The sequence below is a fragment of the Papio anubis genome, chromosome X, assembly GCF_008728515.1.
Source record: "Papio anubis isolate 15944 chromosome X, Panubis1.0, whole genome shotgun sequence".
Classification (NCBI taxonomy): Eukaryota; Metazoa; Chordata; class Mammalia; order Primates; family Cercopithecidae; genus Papio; species Papio anubis.
This window is the reverse complement of record NC_044996.1, coordinates 138728851-138755691: the sequence shown is the minus strand read 5'-3', so window position 1 is coordinate 138755691 and position 26841 is coordinate 138728851. Positions and strand designations below refer to the sequence as shown.

Genomic DNA, 26841 nt, shown 5'->3' with positions numbered 1-26841 from the left:
CCAGGCACAGTGGCTGATGCCTGTAATCCCAGCACTTTGGGAGGCTGAGGTGGGAGGATGGCTTGAGCTCAGAAGTTTGAGACCAGCCATGGGCAACATGGTGAAACCCCATCTCTACTAAAAATACAAAAATTAGCTGGGCATGGTGGCACGCACCTATAATCCCCAGCTACTCCAGAGACTGAGGCACAAGAATTGCTTGAACCCGGGAGGCAGAGGTTGCAGTTAGCTGAGATTTTGCCACTGCACTCCAGCCTGGGAGACAGAGCGAGACTCCATCTCAAAAAAAAGAAAAAGAAAAAAAGAAAAAAGAATTCTGTCTGAAGATACTAGGGACGCTAAAAGTTTGCTGTTTATAAAGGGGATTTTATACAATGCACACCTTTGACTTTGTGCCTTCTTGCTCCAGGAGTTACTCCTTTTAAATAGATAGGTCATCTACAGATCCTGCAGATAATCCCTCTGGTATAACCAGAATGCGTAGTTATTTACACATATATGTCCCATAATTTTTTCCTTTCAAGGTAATTGATGACGAATTATACTAAACAAACAATTTTCTGGCTGACAAGTACTGTACTTCAGTGAATTTGCTTGATTAAATTGTAATAATGAAATTGAATTTGATGCTTGCTGTGTAAGTATCTACAAATGCAGTTCCTGTTGAAAATGAGACAATCTGAAGTGCCTTCTAATGGACATCCCACTTCCTTAATGTTTCTTTTGTGTGTGTAAGGGAGAAAGTCTAATGTCTGTTCTTTCCCTCATAGGTTCCTAGTTGAGACACTCTCCTGAAAATAAAAGTCAGATTCACAAGAGAAAAACCATCAGAAGTTTATTGGCATATACTCTACCCATCACACAGGAAAGGCCTCAGTTCAAAAATACTTATCTCTCAAGGCAGTGGCTTAGGGGCCTTGCTCAAATAGGATTTTAACAAAGGGTCATAAATCCTATGTACTGACAAGACAAAGAGGAGAACATGTGCTGGCTACCAAAAGGTACATTTCTGGGAAGAGTAAAATCTGCCTCTAGCTGCTGTGGTGCTGTCTCTGAGCTAATAGGCCAGAGTTGTAAAGTGGACCATCTTTCGGAGGGAAAGGCAGGCAGGAGGGCAGGAAGGTGGCAAAGGCAGACAGGTGGGCAGGAAGACCTTGTCTTTGTCAATTGTTGTCTTGCTGTGAGGAAAGCAGATGGAGGGGCAATTTGTCCACTGCCTTCTAACCTCCTTCTTTTCAATCAATAATCCTCATTATTTTAAAAGGGGATATTTTGGTTTCCTTCATGTGTAAAAACTGTATCCATCTCCAAGCTCGGGAAAGGAACAATTTACAACCACCCTCCCAGGCTGCTCCTGGCTTTTTTTGTGTGTCCCAGTTGGCTTTTCACTTCCTCTCACCTATCCCAGCATACCTACTTTAAAGACTGTTAATCTAGGCTGGGAGTGGTGGCTCACATCTGTAATCATGGTGCTTTAGGAGACCAGGGAAGGAGGATCGCTTGAGGCTAGTTTGAGACCAGTCTGGGCAACATAGTAAGACCCTATCTCTAAAAAAACAAGTTAAACAATTAGCCAGGCGTAGTGGTACCTGCGTGTAGTCCCAGCTACTCAGGAGGCTGAGGTGGGAGGATTGCTTGAGTCTGGGATGGGAGGTTGAGGCTGCAGTGAGCTATGATCTCACCATTGCACTCCAGCCTGGGCCACAGACAAGACCCTGTCTGAAAACATGAAAATATAAAAGATTGTATTTATTGTCGTCGTCATCATCTATATAAAATGCAAAGCAGGCCTGGTACATGGTAGGAATACAATAAACACTATTTACATGTTTTTCCGCCTTGAACATGTTCCCTTTTTCTGCTGAGTCACAATATTTTTTGACTGATTGTGGAGGGGGACACCCAGTGCAAAATTAGTAACTCTGGCAGTTTTCTCTATGTCTTCCTTTTCCTAACTTTTCCATAAAACCATTCCGCCAAAGCCCTCACATGCTCACAGTGGCCTTGTTGTCTCTGATTAATCACAGTTGAAACTGGCTATCTAGAAAGAATGACTAGTTGTCTTAATACTCCAATGGAAATCTGAGTCAGTACACTACTCCTGTTTTTTTAAATGTCTTCTCTTCCCTTGTGGAATGAAAGGAATTTACACATTACACATAATTAGGAGAACAAGGTATTTTTATTTATGCTTTTATTTCAACAGGTTTTTGGGGAACAGGTGGTGTTTGGTTACATGAGTAAGTTCTTTGGTGGTGATTTGTGAGATTTTAGTGCACCCATCACCTGAGCAGTGTACAACTGAACCCTATTTGTACTCTTTTATCCCTCACCCCCTCCTCACCCTTTCCCCCTGAGTCCCCAAAATCCATTGCATCATTCTTATGCCTTTGCATCCTCATAGCTTAGCTCCCACTTATGAGTGAGAACATGCAATGTTTGGTTTTTTCATTTGTGAGTTACTTCACTTAGAATAATGGTCTCCAATCCCATCCAGGTTGCTGCGAACGCCATTAATTCATTCCTTTTTATGGCTGCATAGTATTCCATCATATATATATCTACCACAGTTTCTTTATCCACTCGTTGATTGATGGGCATTTGGGCTAGTTCCACATTTTTGCATTTGCTAATTGTGCTGCTGTAAACATGCGTGTGCAAGTATCTTTTTCGTATAATGACTTCTTTAGCTCTGGGTAGATACCCAGGAGTGAGAACAAGGTATTTTGGAGGCAGATAAACCAGGGTTCCATTCAGTGCTCCCCCTCTGGCATTCAAATTCTTCAAATCCTGGATAAATGTGGGGACCCTCTAAACCTCGCTTCTTGTGCAATGGGGAGAAGAACAGTACCATCTAATGTAGGGTGAGAAAGGAGTGATGCAGTTCTGTATTGAGGGCTCCTGATGAATGATGCCCCCGGTGGGGACTGGCCTGGATTGGAATCTTTCCTGTTATCCCTGGAGTCCCTCTACCTATCCCCACCTGTTCTCTACCCTGGAAGAAGCCCAGGTTGAACAGCATCCATAGGCTGTCTTGCCTTTTTTGTTATCCTGGTTGTTTTTGGCCAAGGAAAGTCAACAAATGAAAGGGAAAGGAGAACCAGGTTGGGGTTTTCATCTCCTCTGTTCCCTCCTGCAGGATTGCCCAGGATTGCATCCTGTACTACTCAAAGGTTATCACAAGCTCTGGGATCACGCCTTCCCCTTTGGGCCTCAGAGTTGTACCAGCCTCAGGGCTGAGCCGTCTTCCTCCTCTTCCTGCCCACACTGCTGTTAGCTGTCTTTTCAGTAAATTCTCCTCTTATTCTCCTATATTCCATGTGTCTCTTCTTTTCTGCTGGGACCATGTAACCAATGCTAGGTCCTGCTTGGCACCCCCAGGAAAATGACAGCCTATTCACAGACCACAGAGCTGTCCACGGCAGAGGAACCAGAGGGCTAATTAGGAGCTCATGTGCATAGCAAACATATTGGAATGTGTTGGTCCTCCAAGCTGGTCAGAGACGTTTGCCATAGTCACTGAGTCATCAGTGGGGTTATCTGCCTTGCAACCTAACAGTGATGCAACTGACATCTTAAGAGATGGGGCAGACATGCACCTGCACCCCCTTTTTATCAACATGATGGTGAGTAAGTGACATGTGGCTTCCAATAGATGCACAATAGCAGGATGCTACATCAAGGGCTGTGATTCTCTAGTCTTTAGGGTGTCTCCCAGGAAATTTTATTTTATATAAAAATCAAACTTCAACAGGGCTGCAACTCCATTGGTCCAAAAGTCTCCCCTGATTGGTGTCAAATAAAAAAACAAATGCAGACTGAGTAAGGAGGGACTTTTATTCAAAAGGCTTAATGCAAGAGGGAAAACACTCTAGGTCTGCAAGCCTCTCAAAGGCTAGGGGCAAAAATGGTTTTTCTTTTATGGAGAGGAGTAAACAAGGCTAGAAAACATAACAGGCACTGACCTTGAATTTAAGGGTGGCCTGATTAGACAGTAGATGAGAAAACATTTGCCATGAGGCCAGACTGTTCCCAGGAGGAAGTGCCTGCTCACTCAGACTGAGGATGGGCCCATGTTCAGGGTTCTGGGGGAAAGAGAGAAACTGATTCTACATTTGACTAGGAAGGACAAGTGGCTCAGCTAACTTGTCACTGTTTGTAAGACAAAGAATGAGGATTTAGAGGGTCTCTCTCTGTCCTATTAGACAAGGGACATCTGTGAGTCTTTTCTCAGTCATATGGGGAAGGGGGGTTCTTTGCAATAAGCCGTTTTCCAGAACACAAGGTGTGGGAGGATGTTAAGGAGTATTCAGTAGCACTTGATAAAGCACAGTAAGGAAGACTTTATTCAGGACCATGGCAACAGGTGCAGGGACCACAGCAATGGGGACTTGCAGTGGGGGAGAAGGATTGGGCTCAGATCTGAATACAGCATGGGAAAGTGGGGACTCATAGCCACGGAGTAGGGTGCCCATCAGTGGATGGAAAACTACTAAGAGGAAACACCAAGGGCCAGCAGGATTCTTGCTCAACCGACCTAACAGGATTCTAGCAGAAGGCTGACCAGGTGACCACACATCCCCTGAGGGTGGTGGAGGCTGAGGAGCCTGATCAGATACTGAGGTTTCTGAACAGATGCCGGGGGGGGGGGGGGGGGGGGGGGGGTGCGGGGGCGGTAGGGTGTTCTTGCTAAATTGACTTAACAGGCTTCTTGCTAAAACTGGATTTTACAAGCAAGTGCACAGATGGGCCTAGAAGAAAGTTGAAGGTCCCCAGAGGTCAGACAGCTATGATATAAGAGGTTTTAAGCATTTGCATCACATACCACATTCTCTGGGCACTAAAGAGAAGGTAACAGGGCTTTAGCTTTTAGAGGCCTCCACATGATCCACACCTTCCCTCCTGAGCGTGTCAGCTCCCTATGGCCATGCACTCGCCAGCAGCCTCTCAATGGAAACTTCTTGCTTTTTTGTTAAAATTGCTCGGGCGTATGAGAGCCAGTTCTAGTCCCAATAGTATGCCCATCTCATCCAACCTCTTACTGCTTCGGGGGTTTGTTTTGACTCTAGTTTGGTTTTCCTAAGGAATCTGGTTGAAAGAGAGAAGAGAGAACAATATTTTTCAAATCAAATTTCTGCCCCAGGTGTTTGTAGAGCAAAGCCACTGCTTCACCAGGCTAAGGTCGCTTCCCCAGGGCCCAGTAAGACTTTCATGGGCCATGAAGGCAAAACATATTAAATATGTTTTAATGTAAAAATATATTATGTAAAAACATAAAACATATCAACATTTGTATTTTACAACTATATTGGTGCAAATACCAATATGATCTTCAATCCCCAATGTTCATTTTCTTTTCTTCTGATTATAACACAAATTAAAACATTTTGTGAGCCCCTAAAAAGGCCTTAGAGAGTGTGCCTGATGGGTAATAATCTGGCCTTTTCCCACTCTCAGATCATGGAAGTTTGGGACTGTTTTGTGTCTTATTCCTCTCATTTCTCAGCCTCTCTCTTGAACTAAGAAGGGAGTTGATGAATTTTTGCAGAACTGGAACTTGTATTCCCCATTGCTTGACATCAAGCTGGAAATGTAGTAAACATTCCCCACGTTGTTGAATTGAGTCACATTAGAAAGCAGGGTATTAGTGCACAGCATTTTTAATTGCTAAGGAAAATTTTAACTTTGCATTCATATGTTCTAAGGAACCTTTATACTTGATGCAGTCAGATTCCTGAGATAAGCCAAATACTTTTCCTGTTTTTGTGTTTCTTTTTTCCTCCATTCTTCATTGTATGCCCTTCAGGGAAATCTGAAAAGTTGGCTTTTTAAAAAATCCTTAGTCACATAGACATGTAGACTGCAATTTTGCTTTTCCTGTAGGATTGCTGACCTTGTAAAATGATACCTATGTATGCATCACTAATCTATGTGCTTAACTTTTAACATCTATGTAATGCTAGGCATATAGACATTGCCTGAGGGCAGGTGGAGGTTGAGGAACCCTATAGAGAATGATCTGATATCATGTGTGATCAGATATTGAGGGTGAGGGCTTCTTGCAAAAACTGGATTTTACAAAGAAGTACACAGATAATCTTAGAACAAGATTCAGGAGACTGGGTTATATTTGGTCAAGCAAAGAATCTTTGTCAAGGGATTTCTTAACCTTTGCTGTTTTCTAAGATCAAAGGGTTCGGGTGAAATGCGACAATGTCAGTGGTATTTCAACTTAGCAACCTCTTTTTCTGTTTTGTCATGGTTGCTGAAATGAAAGGGAGAAAATATTCAAGGAGTCCACCAAGAAAATGCTTACTTAGGCTGGAATAGCATATAATAAGAGATATGTTGTGGTTATAAGATCAATGATTGCGAAAAAGCTCACTTGAGGGTCTCTCAGGCTGACACCACTTGTCACTTAGCAGTATGATGCAACCTGGCTCTGCAGTTAGCAAACCTGGCCCCAAGGGGCTTTCTAAAACATAAAACCACCTCAGCACAGGTGCAGCTTTTAAATACCTTAAAATAAAGCTCACTCTTATAAGAATAGCTTAAACTTCCTTTAGGAAAGAAATGCCTGGTCACTGACCCAGACTGAATACAGGTATAAGAGACGGGGAAAAATCCCTTGAACTCCCATTCAGTCTCTTATCTGACCATCTCGTTCTCTATGGCCCATGTCACTGGCCTGTTCCTGCTATAAGTTTTCATATCACTGCTGCTAGCATAAACCGCTTGGGTATCAGATTATGTCTGCATTTATCTTTGACACAAATCATACCGAGGGGGAGAAGTTGCCCCTTGTGAAGAATCCAGTTTACCAGGATCACCTGAAACTCCCAAAAGAATGCAGCAACTAGGCAGAGTGTCTCCGCCTCACATTATTTGCTCAAGCACAGTGCTGTTGGCCAAGCCTCCAGCAGCTGACGGGACCCAGCTGTAGTGAGGTTGCAGTGATTGAGTAGGATTGGCCTGCTTCAAAGCAGAGGTTTCTCATGGGAATATGCTTATTAAACTCCCACTGGTGCAGAAACCATGAACAGAGGATGAACGAATGAGGTTGCAATCTCCTCCATCACAGCTCACTTCCCCAACAATAGGATCTCAAGCTGGAGATGCCTTTAAGGTAAGTGTCTATTCCCCTGGCCAGGCTGGGAGCTTTTAACCTTGAAACATACTAGTTGGGATGTTCACAGCAGCTACCTGCTTGTGTTGCATATTCTCCCAACATGTGTTGTCTTGTTCTTGTTTCTTAAATCTGTTGTTGCTTGGTAATTTCCATTGATTATAATGATTTTCTGTGAGGCTTAGCAAGGGAACATTTTAGGAGAGGTTATAAATGGGGCTAATTAGTGACATGCAAATCGCTTTTGTGACTGTTTCAAAACATCTAAATGACCTATAATTAAATTTTGTTGCCAAATTATTTGTTAATTATCATCTTCCTATCAAGTTTATTGCATCAGGAGATATCATTCACTGTCTAAAAGGTGGAGCGAGGAAGAGCATTGTGCATGTGTGTTGCAGAGAGGGAAAGAATGCTTGTTTTGTTGGGTTTCTGTCTCCATTGGTGTGCTTTTATTTTTTTGTTTCCACTTCTGTGTATCTCAGATGACGAGTTTGTCTATGGGCTGTCAGAATCTTCTGGTTGAGAAAGATGGTGGGAACCACTTTGTTTAAATTTCCTAATTTTCCATAAACAAGTCCCTTCTGCAATATCCCCGACAGATACGACTTTTCACCCTCCACCCAATTCCCGCATGGGAGGAAGGGACTTTGAGAGGCTGATCATTTCGTGGTCTGGCAGCACTCGTAAGTTCCTGGTTCTGTTCTGGACACTGTCCCGGCTGTGGCTTCTGAGACAATGGCTAAATCCTTTCTCTCTTTTACAGACCACCATTCGAACACACTTTAGTGCAGCTCAAATGCCATTTTCCGCTCTGTGTGAAATGTTACCAATTCCTAAGAAATCCTGGATGTCAGATTTTTCTCTTTATTTGAGACGAAGTCTCGCTGTGTCACCCAGGCTGGAATGCAGTGGCGCGATCTTGGCTTACTGCAAGCTTCACCTCCCGGGTTCACGCCATTCTCCTGCCTCAGCCTCCTGAGTAGTTGGGACGACAGGTGCCCGCCACCACACCCGGCTACTTTTTTGTATTTTTAACAGAGACGGGGTTTCACTATGTTAGCCAGGATGGTGTCGATCTCCTGACCTCGTGATCAGCCCACCTTGGCCTCCCAAAGTGCTGGGATTACAGGTTTGAGCCACTGTGCCCGGCTGTCAGATGGTTTTTATACCCTTAAGCATCCTGATCGCTCTCCTTTGATATACCACTGAGTCTCCATCCCTCTTAAATCACAGGGATCTGCACTGAAAAATATTCCAACTCTGGTCTGACTTTGTGTAAACAGCTGAGTGGAACTCATCTTCCTTGTCCCAAAAGCATCTTCTTCTTCGTAATGTACACCAAACTAGTATTAACTTCAGGCTTCTCAGTCATTCCCTTCCCCAGCTGACTAAACTCGCTTTGTAGTTGTTTAAAGTCTTCTTCACAGGAGCTGCAAGTAGGTCACATCTAAATATTGGCATCTTTGTGCCATTGATTACGTTTCTTAAATAAGAAGATTATGCGTTTTCCCCATTGCATTTAATTTTGTTAGTTTCCATCTTTTGTTCCACTTCTCAAGGTCTTTTCTGAATCTGTGTTCTCTTCTGATGCGCATGCTGTCTTCCCCATGTTGGGTAAATATTCTGACAGTCGATTCATACAAATCATTGATGTAAATTATGGAATAGTGCAGAGCTATATAGCACAGGCTCAATAACCTCTCCGATTCGGTACAACACTTTAATCAGCACTCTTGTGGAGCATTTGTTTAGCTAGTTAAAACTTGTAGATGCTGTAACACATGATTTTCAAATTCTAAGCTAGAATGGCTATTCATTCCACTGCTGATATTACTGGAAGGAGGAAGTCTGGTTGCATTACCTCAAAACACAGGAGGCCAACGTTGTTCCCAGAGAGCTCAAGATGGCACCAAAAGATCACTGTTTAGCTTCCTAGGTGCACACAAACCATCTTTAGGAATATGAATTCAGGAATCTTATGTCAGAGATATTTTGCATTAACTAGTCTAACTAAAACAAAGATAATTAATACCTTCTTTGTTTATTTAAAAATGACATGGTTGTTTATAAAGTGACATCACACCACATGCCCCCCTAGGCAGTAAATGTTTATCTGTGGACATTCACCTAATATACGCAGCATACTCTCTGGCTATATTGGGCATAAATTTGTTTGCATTTGCATAAGCACTGTTATAGACTGACTGTTTCTGACTCCCCAAAATTCGTATGTTGAAACCCCAACCCCTAAGATGATGGTATTTGGAGGTGGGGCTTTTGGGAGGTGAAGAGGTTATGAAGGTGGAAACTCATGAATGGGACTGGTTTCCCATAGTGATTATAAAAGAGGCCCCAGAGAGTCCCCTTGCTTCTTCCACCATGTGAGGACACATCAGGAAGGCACCATCTACGAACCAGGAAGCAAGTCCTCACTAAATACTGGATCTCTTGGTGCCTTGTTCTTGCACTTCCAAGAACAAATTTATTGTTCCAGGGCTGTGAGCAATATGTTTCTGTTGTTTATAAGCCACTTAGTCTATCGTACTTTGGCATAATAGCCAAACAGACCAAGGCAAGAACCATTTTAATAAACAAGGAATTGTCATTGGCTAATTAAGTAGAATTGTGTAATCATGTTGTTTGAATTTGGATCTTGTTGGTTTACTGTTGTCATAACTGTCTGTCTGCAAGTAACAATAGGCTTGAAACCTAAGCAAACTTAACATATGGAAATCTGTGTCAAGGGCATCTCTGCTTTATAAAAGACAGTCTTCAATTAGAACCCCTCCGCAGTGGGATTGAGCACAAAAACAGAGCTATTTGTGAGAAAGGATGCCCTCAGCTGCAACAACAACAAAAAAAGTTTTCCGCCTTTTTCAAAATTGTGTTTAAACTAAAGGCAACTATCATCATTAAGTTTTTTGTTCTATCTAGATTTTTGCAATGCTTTCCATCTCAGAACAGAGACTACTGCCCTAAATATTCAATTAATATTAGATGGCCCTATAGGAATTTATGTCTAAGAGATAGCATTCATTATCTGTATTTTTTTCCTATTGCTTTTTAGGCATTGATTTATTTTTATATATTTAGGGGGTGTAAGTATAATTTTGTTACAGAGATATATTGTGTAGCAGTAGTCTGGACTTTTAGTGTATCCATCATCCAAATAATGAACTTTGTACCCTCGCTCCTATCTCACCCTCGCTCCTATCTCACCGCCCACCTTTTATGGTCTCCAGTGTCTATTATTCCAGTTTGTATATCCATGTCTATCCATTGTTTAGCAACCACTTATAAGTGACAATATGTAGTATTTGACTTTCTGAGTTATTTCAGTAATGATAATGACCTTTAGTTCCCTCCATTTTGTTGCAAACGACATGAATTCATTCTTTTATATGACTGAGAAGTATTCCATGGAATATATATACCACTTTTTTTTTAAATCCAATCCTCTGTTGATGGACACTTAGGTTGATTCCATATCTTTGGTATTGTGACTAGTGCTGAGATAAATGTACAAGTGCAGGTATCTTTTTAATACAATGATGTCTTTCCCTTTGGGTACATACCCAGTAGTGGGATTGCTGGGTCAAATGGTAGTTCTATTCAATTCTTTGAGAAATCTCCATATTGTCTTCCATAGAGGTTATATTAATTTACATTCCCACCAACAGTATACAAGTGTTCCATTTTCTCTGCATTCTTAACAACATCTGTTGTTTTTAGACTTTTTAATATAGCCATTCTGATGGTGTAAGATGGTACCTCATTGTGGTTTTAATTTGCATTTCTCTGATGATTAGTGGTCTTGCACATTTTTTTTCATATGTTTCTTGGGTGCTTATATGTCTTCTTTTGGAAAATGTTTGCGTCATTTGCCCCCTTTTTAATGGGGTTATTTGTTTTTTGTTTTTTTTTCTTATTGAGTTGTTTGAGTACCTCGTAGATTCTAGATATTAGCCCTTTGTCAGATGCATAGTTTGCAAATTTTTTTCCATTCTGTAGGTTGTCTATTTACTCTGTTGATTGTTTCTTTTGCTGTGCAGAAGCTTTTTAGTTTAAGTCCTATTTGCCTAATTTTGTGTTTTTTGTTTTTTTGTTTTTTTTTTTTGAGACGGAGTGTCGCTCTGTCGCCCAGGCTGGAGTGCAGTGGCCGGATCTCAGCTCACTGCAAGCTCCGCCTCCCGGGTTCCCGCCATTCTCCTGCCTCAGCCTCCCGAGTAGCTGGGACTACAGGCGCCGCCACCTCGCCCGGCTAATTTTTTGTGTTTTTTTAGTAGAGACGGGGTTTCGCCGTGTTAGCCAGGATGGTCTCGATCTCCTGACCTTGTGATCCGCCCGTCTCGGCCTCCCAAAGTGCTGGGATTACAGGCGTGAGCCACCGCGCCCGGCCTAATTTTGTTTTTGTTGCATTTGCTTTTGAGGACTTAGTCATGAACTAAAGCCAAGAGTGAATTAGATGTATTTTTTTAAGCTTATGGAAACCAGCAGAAGACATAGACTACATAGACATTCATTTTTTTTTTTTCACTTTCGTCATCATGCAAATATTCTGAGACATGAAACATCACTGTGACCCAAGGAGAGGCATCGGCGAGAGTTAGTTGAAAGAGAAGGAGAAAGGAAAAGAGTGGAATATCATTCACTGGACACCTCCCATCTGCCTTGGAAGTTGGGTGCACTTCATCTGTTTTAAAAATGGAGATAATGGGACATGGAAGCTTGGAGTAATAAAGCCAATATTTGAAAGGGGGACAAGCTGACTTTATGATCTGATCTTTTCACTTAAAGCTCTCAGTTCTTCACTGGGCACGGTGGCTCACGCCTGTAATCCCAGCACTTTGGGAGGCCGAGGCGGGTGGATCACGAGGTCAGGAGATCGAGACCATCCTGGCTAACACGGTGAAGCACCGTCTCTACTAAAAAATACAAAAAATTAGCCGGGCGTGGTGACGGGCACCTGTAGTCCCAGCTACTCGGGAGGCTGAGGCAGGAGAATGACCGGGAGGTGGAGGTTGCAGTGAGCTGAGATCGCGCCACTGCACTCCAGCCTGGGTGACAGAGCCAGACTCTGTCTCAAAAAAAAAAAAACAAAACAAACAAACAATAAAAAAACCTCTCAGTTCTTCAGTGAGAAAAGTAGGTGTCCTGAACATTATTTTATACTAGCCAAATTCTGACTTGATCAGGAATTAAAATGTAATGGTTTCAAAGCACTAGATAATTCATCAACCAGTAGCACTAAGCACAGGGGTAGGGTTAGTCCCTCCTCGTACCAATTTTATGGCTGTCATTAGAGTCAAGCATTTAACCTCCCTGGACTTCAGTCCCTTCACTTGTGCAATGGACTGACTGTTTATTCCCCCCCCACCCCCAAATTCATATATTTAAATTCTAACCCTTGAGATGATGGTATTTGGATGAGGGGCCTTTGGAACGTGATTAATCATGAGGGGGTTGTCCTCAAAAATGGGATTAGTACCCACATAAAAGAGACCCCAGAGAGCTCCCTCACTCCTTATACCATATGAAAACATGGGGAGAAGGCACTTCCTGTCTATGAAACAGGAAGCAGGTCCTCACCAACACAGATTCTGCAATACCTTGGTCTTGGACTTCCAGCCTGCAGAGCTGTGACAATTAATTTCTGTTGCTTATAAGCCACCTAATCTGTTGTATTCCATGATAGCAGCTCAAATAGACTAAGACAATCTGTAAAATGAGGGTATTCACCACCCATGAGGTCTCATAGAACCTGCTGGGTCTAACTGTCTGTGGTTCTCAAAGGCTTCCCCATTTGAAGGTTGATGTTTCCTACTTGGTGGAACATTTCTCTTGCTTCCAACTTTATTTTGCTCCTTCTGTCTTCCTTGGCTGAATTCTCTCTTCCCTGTAATTTTCTCTGCATGGCACTTGCAGTTTCACCAGTGGGCTATGGAAGATGTCTTTCAAAGCCTCTGGCTAAGGTATAAGAACAGCTGGGGTCCTCATTGGAAAGCCGTCGAAACTTTAAAACAGTAGGCTGAGGTCTAAAACTGTTCCAGGAGGCGAGATGACAGCAATTGTCCTTGTGTTCATATCCTCTGGTTAATGTGACTCCCAGCTATGAATCAACCTTTATATAAATGCATTTTGGCTCACTGGACTGAATGTAGCTCGGATTCAATAATAGAAAACGTGTGGGAGGAGACAGTGAGAACCCTGAAGCCAGAATGGTCTGATGTTTCTTGTGCTGGAGGTTCCCAGGTTCAGAGATTCACCAGGACTAACAGGCTCAGTGCATAGTGGGGCTCATGGCTAAGATGTATTTCAACAAAAAAATACAGAACACATTGAACAAAGGGAAACAGCGCATGGGGTAAAGTCTGGCAGAATCCAGGCATCAGCTTCCAGGTGTGTCTCTGAAAGGAGTCACACGGGACATACTTAACTCCTCCAGCAGTGAGCTGTCAACACATGTGAAGTGTTGCCTACAAGGGAAGCTGGTTAGAGACTCAGCACCCAGGTTTTTTATTGGGAGCTATTCATATTAGTGCCCTTTGCCTAGTACTACCAAATTTGCAGACTCCCAGACAGAAAGCAGGTGTTCAGCATAAACTATGTTGTTTGTACAAGCATTTCAGGCAGAGTGCATCATTCTTATTAATTCTGGGAAGGTGAGAACCCTCCCCAAATCTAATTCCCAATTGCCAGCCGAGAGCACACATTACAAGCAGGCCTTTCTAAGGAGAGCAATCTCAGGTCCTCTATGTTAACTTCTTTCTGCATATTTCTAAAGTGTTTCATATTTATTATCTTTTTAAGGAAACAAGCTCTGTCACCATGAAGTCCTAGATGCATCCCAGAATGTAAAAGCTAGAGGAGAATCTTGGCTGTAGCCCATGACTTCATTTTATAGATAACAAAGCCAATTCTCTTCTTTTTCTTATTTTTAGTATATTTTTATGAGATATAATTTTCCTACAGTAAAATGCACAGATCTTAAATGTTCTGTTTGATAAGTTTTGATAATTTTATACACACATATAATCACTGTCCCAAACAAAATATGTAGCGCATGCCCATTATCATCTCAGAACGTTCCTGTTGCTCCTCTCTAATCAATACCCCAGCCAGAGACAAACACTTTTCAGAGTTCTATCACCATAGATAATTTTTGCCTTTTCTTGGACTACATATGAATGGATTCAGGCTATATGGATTCTTTGGGGTCTCACCTCTTTCACTCAACATAATGTGTGTGAGATTCTTATTTGTTGTTGCATGTATCAGTGGTTCGTTTATTTTCATGGCTAAGTAGTCTTATGTTAGATTGATGTTCCAGAGTTTGTTTATGCATTCTTCTGTTGATAGCTATTTGGATTGTCTCCAGTTTTTGGTTATTGTGACTAAGGCTTTGGGTGGATAGATAGTTTTATTTCTCTTGTTTAAACATTGAGTAGTGTAATTGCTTGACAGTAAGATACATGTCTATTCAATTGTATAGGAAATGGCCAAACTTTTCTCTAAAACGTTTGCATGAGTTTACACTTCAACAAGTAATATATAAGAGTTCTAGGGGCCAGGTACGGTGGCTCATGCCTGCAATTCCAGCACTTTGAGAGGCTGAGGTGGAAGGATTGCTTGAGCCCAGGAGTTTGAGACCAGCCTCGGCAACGTGGTAAGACCTGATTTCTACAAAAATGAAAAAATTAGCCAGAGTAGTGGCTAATTTGTCTCTAGTCCTAACTATTTGGGAGGATTGCTTCAACCCAGGAGGTCAGTGCTGCAGTGAACTTTGTTCGTGCGACTGCGCTCCAGCCTGGGTGACAGAGCGTGACCCCGTCTCAAGAAAAAAAACAGTTCCACTTGTTCTGCATCTTCACTAGCATTTGGTATTTTCCATTTTTTGTTGTTTCGTTTTGTTTTTATTTTAGCCACCGTAGGGGTTGTAAAATGGTATCTCATGGTGGTAATTTTCACTTCTCTGATTACTAATCAGGCTGAATACCTATTTATTTGCTTATTAGCCTTTTGTATATCTTCTTGTATAAAGTTCATATTCAATTGTTTTACCCATCGTATTGTTTCATTCCTTTTTTATCATTGATTTGTTCTTTACATATTCTGGATATTTAAAAAATAGTTGTCTTACAAATAAGTTTCCCTGGTCTATGTTGCTTATCTATATTCCTTTTTTCCTAATTTTTAAAAAAATGAATGTTACTTTGAATTATTTTAAGTTATCTCATGTATCCTCTTAATAGTCCCACTCTCTTCACTTGATGATAAATTAGAAGCATCTAAAAGAACCAATCATTTCCCAAAAAGTAAATTAAAACCTTTCTATAGCCATTGTTTGGTTCTAATTACTCTATTGGCCTTGTTCAAATCGTCTTTTATTTATTTGTTTTTTTTTTAATAAAAGCAAGCTTTATTTTGCTATCTGATGAGACAATATGCTGGTTTGAGAGTTTGGAATAAAAAACATGGATGTTTGTATTATTAAGGAAAGTTCCCAAGCACGTAGTTATTAAGGAAAGCACATATTATTAGGCAAAGTTTCCAAGCAAAAGTCTTAGAATAGACATAAAAATGTGAAATAATGAACAGTGACCTTAGTATTTGCCATTGTCATTGTTCCATGCAATATGTTTTTAAAAATTTTTATTTGATAGTGATAAGAATACTATGAGATCTAACCTCTTAAAATTTTAAGTGTGCAATACAGTATTGTCGACTGCTGGTACAATGTTTGACTGCAGGTCTCTGGAGCTAATCCATCTTGCTTACCTGAAGTTTTATGCCTGCTGACTCATAACTCCCCATTTTCCTTTCCCCTATCCCCTGGAAACCACCACTCTGCTTTTCAGTCTTATGAATTTAGCTACTTTAGATACCTCATATAAGTGGAATAATACAGAATTTATCTTTCTCTACCTGGCTTATTTCACTTAACGTAAGGTTCTCAAGGTTCATCTATGCTGTTACATATTGTAGAATTTCCTTCCTTTTAAGGCTGCATAGTATTCCATCGTATGTATAGATCATGTTTTTGTTGTTGTTGTTTTTAAATCCATTTATCTGTTAATGGGCATTTAGGTTGCTTCCATATCTTGGCTATGGTGAATAGTACTGCAGTGAGCAGAGGAGTGTGATATGTCTTTGAGATTTCAGGGCCATTGGGTATATTTCCAGGAGTGGGATTGCTAGATCACAAGGTAGTTCCATTTTTTAATTTGTCAAGGAACTTCCATACTGTTTTTCGCAGCAACAGCACCTTTTTGCATTTCCACCAACAGTGTGCAAAGAAATTCTCCACATCCTCACTAACACTTGTCTCTTGTTGTTTGTTTTTCTAAGAGCAGCTGTTCTGACAGTTGTGGAGTGATATCTCGTTGTGTGTGGGTTTGAGTTGCATTTTCCTGATGATTTGTGATGTTGAGCATATTTTCATGTGCTTCTTGGCGTTTGTATGTGTTCTTCGGAGAAATGTCTAGTGAAGTCCTTTGCCCATTTTTTAATTGGGTTATTTGTAGTTTTGTTATTGAGTTTGGGAGTTCATTATATATTTTGGATATATGGTTATCAGTATATTGTTTGGAAATATTTTCTCCCATTCCATAGGTTGCCTTTTCACTTCGTTATTTCCTTTGCTGCACAGAAGCTTTTTAGTTTAACGTAGTCCCACTTGTCTATTTTTGCTTCTATTGCCTGAAGCCTATTCACATTCTTAAATGTATCTTTTGATGAATAGAAATAGTTGCTTCATTTTACCTTTTACTCTTTACATTTTAATTCATTTTAATTTGGATAATTTTCTTGACCTGTCTTCAAGTTCTCTGATTCTTTTCTTTGCCCATGACATGAACTTCTTATTTCTGATGTTATATCTATTTTGTTTGATAGCTGGCATTTCTGTTTGTTTCTTCTTTCGTATTTTCATCTTGCCCCTGAAATTCCCATCTCTTAACATATGCTGTTTGCCTTTCCTGCTAGATTCTTTTATGGATTTCCTATGCATGTCTTAAAGGATATAGATGAAATATCTAACATTTGCATACCTCCTGCTATTTCACATGTCATATGCGCAAACATAAATATGCATGCATAATAGACATTGGTTGTAAAAAATAGTGGAGACCGAGTCAGTCATATTTTCGCCTAGAAAACATCACACACTTCATCTGTGTGGCCCCTTGGTAAGCTGCTGTGTCAGCGTGAATGTCATTTGTTTGGTTTTAATTAGATTCTGCTCACCCCCTTGGCTTCAGATGCTTTGAGAGGGGATCCACACTTTCCCTTTAGCAGAGCTTAGGATCTGAGCACTGGTGAGACTCTAAGTCATGCTGTGGTTACAGCCTGGCTGCTCACTTGTTGGGTTTTTGAAGAGTCCTCTTTGTTTTCTGTCTTGCCCTGGATTTGGTCATTCCAAATTCCCATCCTAGGTGGGGGACAGGGATAGGTGTGTGGCTGCCCATGGGAAAGATTCAGAGTGCCTTGGAGGAGTGTGTCTGAGCTTCCCTGCACTGCCTCACTCTGAGTTTGTTTTTGCACTGTGTGGTGTACAATTCCCCAGGGGGCTTCATGAAGACTGCAGGAGTGCATTGAAGGGTTGGCTGCAGGTGGGCTGTCTGGCCGGAGGCTGATCTGCCGTGCCAGCCTGCCTACACCCAGTTTTTAATGTCGCCCAGAAGTGACATTAAAAACTCCTTTCAATGTCAGCTGGATTCTTCCTCTTCTCCCCACTCCTGCTACCAGGGGTGAAAGCAACTGAAGGTTTCTTCTTTGTAGGAAGGTTCATCACATCCTGGATTCTGGTTCATGTATGTTTTTTCTGCATCTTCAGCCTTTTCTGGGGGGGGGGGGGGGGGGGGGGCGTGGGGGCACAGGGTTTTACTCTGTTGCCCAGGCTGCAGTGCACTGGTATGATCATGGTTCACTGCAGCCTTGAACCCCTGGGCTCAAGAGATTCTCCAACCTCAGCCTTCTGAGTAGCTGGGACTACAGGCATGTGCCACCATGCCTGGCTTATTTATTTATTTATTTATTTATTTATTTATTTATTTGTAGAAATGGGGTCTTTCTATGTTGCCCAGGCTAGTCTCAAACTCCTGGTCTGAAGCAATCCTCTTGCTTTGGCCTCCCAAAGTGCTGGGATTACAGACATCAGCCACTACCAGGTCCATCCTTAGCTTTTTGATGGATCTTAAAAGGCCACTATTTTAATTGGAAGCCTCATAAATCACTGTTGGGAATGTGAAGTGGTTCAATCACTCTAGAAAACAGTCTGGTAGTTCCTTCATAATTTAAACCTAGACTTTCCATATGACCCAGCCATTCCACTCCTAGGTATGTACCCAAAAGAATTGAAAACAGGCGTGAATGCTCATAGCTGCATTATTCATGATTTCCCTAAAGTGAAAGCAACCCAGACATGGTGCATGATTCTGTTCATATGAAATGTCCAGAATAGGCAGATCCATAGAGAGAGAAGGCAAATTAGTGGTTCTCAGGAGCTGGGAGAGAGGAATGAGGAGTGACCACTGACAGGCACAGGGATCTCCATTTAGGGGTGATGAAAACATTCTGGAATGAGATACACGTGACGGTTGTACAACATAGTGGATGTACTAAATGCACTAAACACTTTAAGTGTACTAAAACACTTAAAGTGGTTTAAATGGTGAAGTTGATGTTATGTGAATTTTGTCATAATTTAAAAAGAAACTCTGAGTTCAAGGCTTCGTGGCTTCTTTACCTTGTCAATGTGTATTCACTGGTCCCTTTGGCTTTCCACATCTTAATTAGTGTGGAGTCCTAATTAGGGAGGGAGGTCAGGCTAGGGGGAAGGAGGGAAAGTAGAAAGAGAAGGCAGGTAACTTATAAGTCTCCTTTTCTTCATGCTCCAGAACACGTAGCCCTCTCCCAGTAAATAACCTTCCACAGCCCGCCTCGCACCCGCTATCAACACCAGACTTCATTGATAGAACAGGCATCCACTGCACCTACATTATCGGTACCGCACACAAAGCCCTTCTTCAGCACACACAGCACAAGTGCCATCCTATAAAATCCCTACAGAAGCCTGTCTCGCAGCTCTTCTCTCACTGGATCTGCCTGTTGCACCCTCAAAACATGGCTTTCTTATACCACCATGTGCAAAGAGACAGAGTTCCCGCCTTGCCGAAGCTGGAGTGCAGCGGTCGGATCTCGCTCACCGTAAGCCTCACGCCTCGGTTCACCATTCTCCTGCCTCAGCCTTCAGTAGCTAATCATACAGGCTTCGGGCCATCACTGCTGGGTTTTTTGTATTTTGGTAGTAGAGATCAAGTTCACGGGTTGGCCAGGATGAACTGACCTTTTTCAGACCTCGCGATCCTACTTCATCTCGCCTCCCAAAGTGCTGATTACAGGCTTGAGCCATCACCGCCACTTTAACTACAACCAGTCTTGGTAACCTCTTTTATTCCTGCACCACCAACCACAGAGAGTCGCCACTCACTCAGACAATTAGCAAGTACTGTGCTGATCATTTTTCATAGCCTGCAGTAACTTAATTTGTTTTTTCTGTAAACATTTTCAACTGGCCACATGTGTCTTGAGTAGACAGAGGGTAATTGTCAGCTTTTGCTTTCTGGTTGTCCTGTTAGGGTATTGGGATCCTACGGCAAAGAGCAACAGTGAGGGTAAGTGGAAATTCTTAGGAAAACCTAAGGACCACATCTGGGGTAACAGATTAAGACCTAGAGCCCAGGGGCCAGGAGTTTGGTAGAAGCAGAATGAAACAGAAGCTCTGGGAAATGGAGTGGTCCCCAAAACCAGGCACCACCTGCAGGTGCATGAGTGAGGAGGGAGGGATGGTGCATGTATACACTGCATTAGGGTTAGTGAAACCTTTATACAGTGCATTAGTGTTAGCAAAAGACACTTATAGGACTTTATCCCCTTTATTTTTTTTTTAACCACCTTGAGAAATGGAACATGGGTTTGGAGAAGGCAGAGTGACATACATTTTATTCTGTTGCAATTTGGGTATTCTGGTACCTTAGTTTGCCTCTGATATGTTTTAGCCAAGGGGAAGAGGCTGGCAAGGTTTCCATTAAAATTTGTTTTCACCTTTACTTACACCAATTTGGTAGATACAGCAGGTGAGCAGTTTCCCACCTTGAACAGGAGCATGAGAAAAATGTATCTGCTTTTGCTGCAGACAGCCCAGGTCTGGAGACCCTGGGATTGGGAAGGCTGGTTCCATTGGGTAGAAGCATGGAGAGCGTGAGCTAGGCACCATCAGGGACCATGGTGTGAGCTGATGTGGACACCCAAACACGTGGGGGCTCTCCTTAAAGTGCCTTTTGGCTGATTGTAGATGTCAGGTCCACTTATATTTCCCTGGGTTCTTGTGGCTTGGATCCCTGAAGACTCACCAAGGATGTGATGATTACATCACTGTGGGCAAATTTTATATTGCATCCTCCTCAAGCTGGACTTTGAACCTAGGAAAATGATGTTTTAATTATTTTTTGGTACATTATGTTTGTGCATATTTATGGGGTACATGTGAAATTTTGTTACATGCATAGAATGTGTAATGATTAAGTCAGGGTATTTGGGGTATCCCTCACCTTGAGTGTTTATCATTTCTGTGTGCTGGGAACATTTCAAATCCTCTCTTCTAGCTATTTTGAAATATACAATATATTGTTTTTAACTATAGTCACCCTACTCTGCTATGGAACTAGAACTTATTCCTTCATATAACTGTATTTTTGTACCCATTAACCATCTCTTCATTGCCCCCACCCCCTACACCCTTCCTTGCCTCTGGTATCTATCATTCTACTCTCTACCTCTGTGAGATCAACTATTTTAGTTTCCACATATGACTGGGAACATGTGGTATTTGGCTTTCCGTGCCTGGCTTATTTCACTTAACATAATGACCTCTAGTTCCATCCATGCTGCTGCAAATTACAGGATTTCATGCTTTTTTAAAGGCCAAGTAATATTCCATTATGTAGATATACCACATTTCCTATATCCATTCATCTGGTGATGGACACTTAGGTTGGGTCCATAGCTTTGCTATTGTGAATAGTGATGCAGTAAACAAGGGAGTGCAGGTGATATGGTTTGGCTGTGTCCCCACCGCAAATCTCATCTTGAATTGTAATCCAAATTATAATCCCCACATGTTGGGAGAGGGACCTCATGGGAGGTGATTGGATCATGGGGGTGGTCCCCCCATGCTGTTCTCATTGTAGTGAGTGAGTTCTCACAAGATCTGATGGTTTTATAAGGGGCTTCTCCCTACTTCGTTCTGCACTTCTCTCTCCTGTCGCCATGCAAAGAAGGTCTCTCCTTCCCTATCACCTTCCACCATGATTGTGAGTTTCCTGAGACCTCCTCAGCCATGTGGAACAGTGAGCCAGTTAAACCTCTTTCCTTTATAAAGTACTCAGTCTCAGATATTTCTTTCTTTCTTTTTTTTTTTTTTTGGGACAGAGTCTCACTTCTTCACCCAGGCTGGAGTGCAATGGCATGATCTCGGCTCACTGCAACCTCCGTCTCCTGGGTTCAAGCAATTCTCCTGCCTCAGGCTCCCAAGCAGCTGGGATTACAGGCACATGCCAGCACACCTGACTAATTTTTGTATTTTTAGTAGAGATGGGGTTTCATCATGTTGGCCAGGCTGGTCTTAAACTCCTGACCTCAAGTGTTCTGCCTGCCTCAGCCTCACAAAGATATTTCTTATAGCAGTAAGAAAACGGACTAATATAGGAGGACTTCCTTTGACACATTGATATATTTCCCTTTAGATAAATACTCAGTAGTGGGCTTGCTGGATCATATGGCAGTTCTAGTTTTAGTTTTTTGAGAAGTCTCCATACTGTTTTTTATAGTGGCTGTACTAGTTTACATTTTCACCAACGCAGGTCACCTGCTGGTCATCTAATTACCAAAGCAATTTTTACAAAATTCTTCTACATCTTTTTATTTATAGATCATCACAACTGTCTGTACCAATTTATGACCCCTGAAAAAGGAGCAGCAATTATGAGACAGCTTGTTCAGGGGAAGGAGCTCAGTGTACAGGTTAGGGCTTCCCATCCTTGTCTTCCTATGACAGATACCCAGGCTGATTACCATGTCTATGGAATACCTTTAACACAGAGGGTTAACTAGCTTGCTGCAGTGGGAGGTAAGAATAACAATAGCCTGGCCATCCACTGATCCTGGAAAATGCTCATCCACGGAGCAGCTGAGCCAAGATGGTTTGAGCTATCTTTGTCTTGTTTCATCATCTGGTTGTTAAATCCCAGAGGCCCTCTGATATTGACAGCGCAGATGCTGATATGTATTGAATGTGTGGAAGCACTTCACACCATTCCCAAGTCCCTTGCTTTCTCTACTCCTCAAACTTGTGTGTATTTTATTTTCTCTCCTTTTCTACCTGCTGCCCATGGTTTCATCCTGCCTGATTTCCCCCGTGACATAACCCCTGGTTATCAAATGCTGGAAAGTCAGATGAGATGGGAATGCTCTATGATGTTTCATCCAGGGGACCCTGGAAAATGCTAATATCAAAAACCTGTCGTGACCAAAGCTTCCTGTGAGGTCTCTGGAAAAACTCTGGGCACAGAGATGCCCTCAGGGGGCAGAATAACACTTTATTATTGTCTCCAGTACTGGTCCTCAAAGAACTCTCACAGGAGACTGAATTCTGCCCAGAGCTCCTTTCCTGCATGTCCCAGACATCCACCATCATTTCCTTCTAAGGCCAGACTGAGTGACTCTGTTGCCGACATGCAAGGAAAGGGACTTCTCTTGGTTTAACAGGAAAGGAAATAGAGGGACACAGCAAATAAAAGGGTGGTGGAGCTGTAGGACTGGGACAGAGACTATATGGGAGAGCAGATGTTGGCCAAGGAGGGAAAATTGACGCTCCAGTCAGAGGCAGCTCTGAACTCTCTTAGCTCACTGTCATTCTTAAGGCAGTCTCTGGGAACCTTGGCTTCTTTAAAACACTCCCCCTCTGAAATCTGTGACCCAACCAATGACTTCAAACTTCAGCATCCTTTAGGCACTGGGAGGATGTAAAGACTATCCTCATCCTCACGGGGACTTTATTGTTCTTGAATGTGATCCTTCACAGGAGAAAGAAAAAGTCTTAGGCTCATCCTGTGTTAAGTATCAAAGTTTCAATATATGTTTCTAGATGTGTTTTTTTTTTTCTTACAAAATCCTTCTATAATTCGCTATTATCAGTGAAGAGGTCATTTAAACATAGCCTTCTAAACCTCTTCTTCAAATCCCGCCATCATGAACCATCGCACTGTTCTACAGTGCCAAGAACTCTCCAAATATGGTGGCCTCTTAACATGCCAGAGAGGAATGTTTTCAGATTCCCCAGAACGCTTAGGACCACTATGGAACACAGTCCTCTCCATCAAATTTAGTACCTTGTAAATAAATGAAAATATTAGGTAAGCTGTGATGAGTGGTTCATAGCAAAGCATTTGGATTTGGAGGTTGGGTCGAGGTCTTGGATCTGAGCAAGAGAGAAATGGCTCCTTCCACATGGTAGCTTTGTGGTGAGCACCATTTATATCTTGCCTCAGGGAGAGCACAAATATTACACATAATGGACCTTCTGGATCTCATTGGAGAGGTTAAAACCAAAATTGCAACAGAAGTATCCTGCCTATGACAGCACTCAAGTGTATCCCAAGTTCATACATTTACTAAACTAACAGGGATAAGGAGCTCACACCAAGGTAACAAGCATTGTTACAATTAATTCCAGTTGCTTTGGTCTGTGGTATGCACTTATGTTTGAAACCTTGAACCTTCAGGAAAACTGTTTGAAAAATATTTAGTTAGCCGGGTCCATTGGCTCACACCTGTAATCCCAGCTCTTTGAGGGGCTAAAGTGGGAGAATCATGAGCCCGGGAGTTCAGGACCAGCCTGGGCAACATGGCAAGATCCCATCTTTACAAAAAAATTTTTAAATATTGGCCAGAGAGACACAGTGACTTGTGCCATTGGTCTCAGCTACTTGGGTGGGAGGATTGCTTGAGCCCAGGAGGTTGAGGCTGCAGTGAGCTGTGATCATGCCACTGCATTCTAGCCTGGGAAACAGTGAGACCCTGTCTCAAATAAAAATTAGTCTTCTGAAAAGTATAGGGAAATTAAAGGAAATTGAAGTCGTAGCAGAGATATCCAGTGTTGGTTATCACATATTTGTGAATGCGAATGTGCTAGCTCTTTTTGTGTTCTGGTTCCTTTTACCTTGTTTTATATATAACCTTTAGATAAGCTTTGAATTAGACAAAACATGTTCACCTTTTTTTCAGCAAGAATGTTTTTCTATAATATATATTTATTGGAAAATACCCAAATAATGAAATCTGTTATTTAATTTAATATAACTTTATATTCTAAATTATGGCCAATTTGTTTCCAAGTATTTATCCTATTACATTTACCTAATTATTTTATTTTAATTGTTTACCTAGATTATTTATGAAGACTGTGATAGTTATGATTTAACGTTATGAAACCGCCATTGCAAAATTATAACTGAGACAGTGAAAAAAGATTTGACCTAACTGACTCCATCTGGCTCTTAACCTCCAAGCTGTCCTTGTTCATTCCTGGGCATAGGTCAAACTAACTTTGGCAGGAACTTAGTTTATAGATTAGCTTTGAAACAGAGATGATAACAGCCCTTTCCCAAAACAAACCTCCTTACTGCCTGTGGACTAGACTGCCTAAAGCCACAAGATTAGAAGTTATGGTAATTTTACTGAATAATTCAAGATGTAGCTATTTTCATTAAACCAATATCAATGTCTTATTTATTAAAAATTACACAAGCAAAGGTCATTCTGTTTTGGGCTGGGTTTTTAGTTTTTAACCCCTATGCCAAAATTTGGCACCTTATAGTATTTGACAGGGATAAGTATGACATTGCTTAATTAATAAATGCAAACAATACATGCTGACAATTCTTAAGAAATTTCTAATATTACTTACCAATAATTTTAAAGCCAGCTTATTTATTAAAGGTTTTACTTAAGTTATATCAACTTGAAAAAGCATTTGACTAGTCCTTTTTTTCCTGATAAAGTATTTAAGTGCTTTTATTTTTCTTCAAGCCAATTAATTAGAGCTCTTTTATATATTTTTAGTAGTGAAACATTGTGTACACACAACGCATAAATACATAGACGCATTAGGTATGCAAATAGAAGTACATTTTATAGATCCATAAAGACCATTCTTTTTTTCTTTTTCTATCTTAGACTTTCAGATTCTTGATAACCTGTTTTATAGCCCTAGGTGGTTGTCAGCTAAATAGCCTTAAAATTGCATGTTAAAGGAAACCACTCAAGTAAAAATCAAACAGCAAATTTACATCATAAGGTAGAGAGAGAAAAGGTCTGGTGTTGCTAGAGGGAGATCCTTTTATTTTTCTTTGAGCAAATTAAACATAAAATTACACAAATCTATTATATGATTGCATAAGGAGACCAATTTTATTTAGATAAGGACTATCTATATTTTAACTAGATTTCTCAACTCTGGGCAGAACCCCCCAAAAAACCAAAGTTTTGCTCAAAAAAAAAAAAAAAAAAAAAAAAAAAAGACAAGTTCTTAGGAGAGAAAAACAAAACAACAAAACATGAAGGCCTTTTAAATACAAACATGCACACACACACACACACACTTTTTGTTGTTGTTGTTAGTAGAGACGGGGTTTCACCATGTTGACCAGGCTGGTCTTGAACTCCTGGCCTCAAGTGGTCCACCCACCTCAGCCTCCCAAAGTGCTGGGATTACAGGTGTGAGCCACCAGGCCTGGCCTCAACATGTTTTAAAGTTCATCTGTGTTATTGCATATTGCAAGATTTCTTCATTTTGTAAGGTTAAGAATATTACAAGAATAATACTGTAAGAATAATATTGCATTGTATGTTGTGATGGTTAATTTCATGCATCAACTTGACTGAGCTAAGGAATGCCCAGATAGCCAATAAAGCTTTATTACTGAGTGTGTCTGTGAGGGTGTTTGTGGAAGAGATTAGCATTTGCTTATTTTTTATTTTTATGGATTTAGGAGTACAAGTGCTGTTGTGTTGCATGAATATATTGTGTCGTGAAGTCTGGACTTTTAGTGTACCCATTGCCCCCATCATCCAAATAATATACATTGTATCCAATAAGTAGTATTTTCTCCTTCACTGCTTCCCACACTCCCATCTTCAATAGTCTTCAATGTCTATTATTCCACTCTGTCTGTGTGTACTCATTGTATACCTCTCACTTGTGAGTGAGAACATGAGCTTTTTTACTTTTGTTTCTGAATCATTTCACTAGGGAACGTTTTCTTTGCTGTGGTAAAGTTCCTGTTATGTGAGTACATTGTTTACATGTCTTTTGCAGCAACATGGATGAACTGTCCTCCAGTTTCATCCATGTTGCTGCAAAAGACATGAGCCCATTCTTTTTTATGGCTGAGTAGTATTCCATGGTGTGTGTGTATACACACAATGTGTGATATATATATATAGCACATTGTTTATATCCAATCATCATTGATGGACATTTACATTGATTCCATCTCCTTAGCTCCAAGTAGATTCAGAGAAAAAGCATCAGATTATAGAGGCATAAACATCAAAGGGTTTTAGACATGATAGGAGCCTTTTTATTGTACAGC

At 41.3% G+C, this 26841-nt stretch overlaps 1 protein-coding gene across 4 annotated transcripts in view; it reads left to right on the top strand.

Annotated features, from left to right (window-relative positions):
• The window catches only part of STS (steroid sulfatase), a 211852-nt gene that overhangs the window by 66197 nt on the left and 118814 nt on the right, over positions 1-26841 (top strand). The window contains exon 1 of one of the 4 annotated variants that reach the window (XM_009197149.4): positions 6737-7126. The exons of the other annotated variants lie outside the window; for them this stretch is intronic. Coding sequence (XP_009195413.2) covers positions 7116-7126 — 11 coding nt within the window. The 5' untranslated portion in view covers positions 6737-7115. Of the gene's footprint in view, positions 1-6736; positions 7127-26841 lie in introns of those variants that run through there. 4 annotated transcript variants of the gene reach the window in all.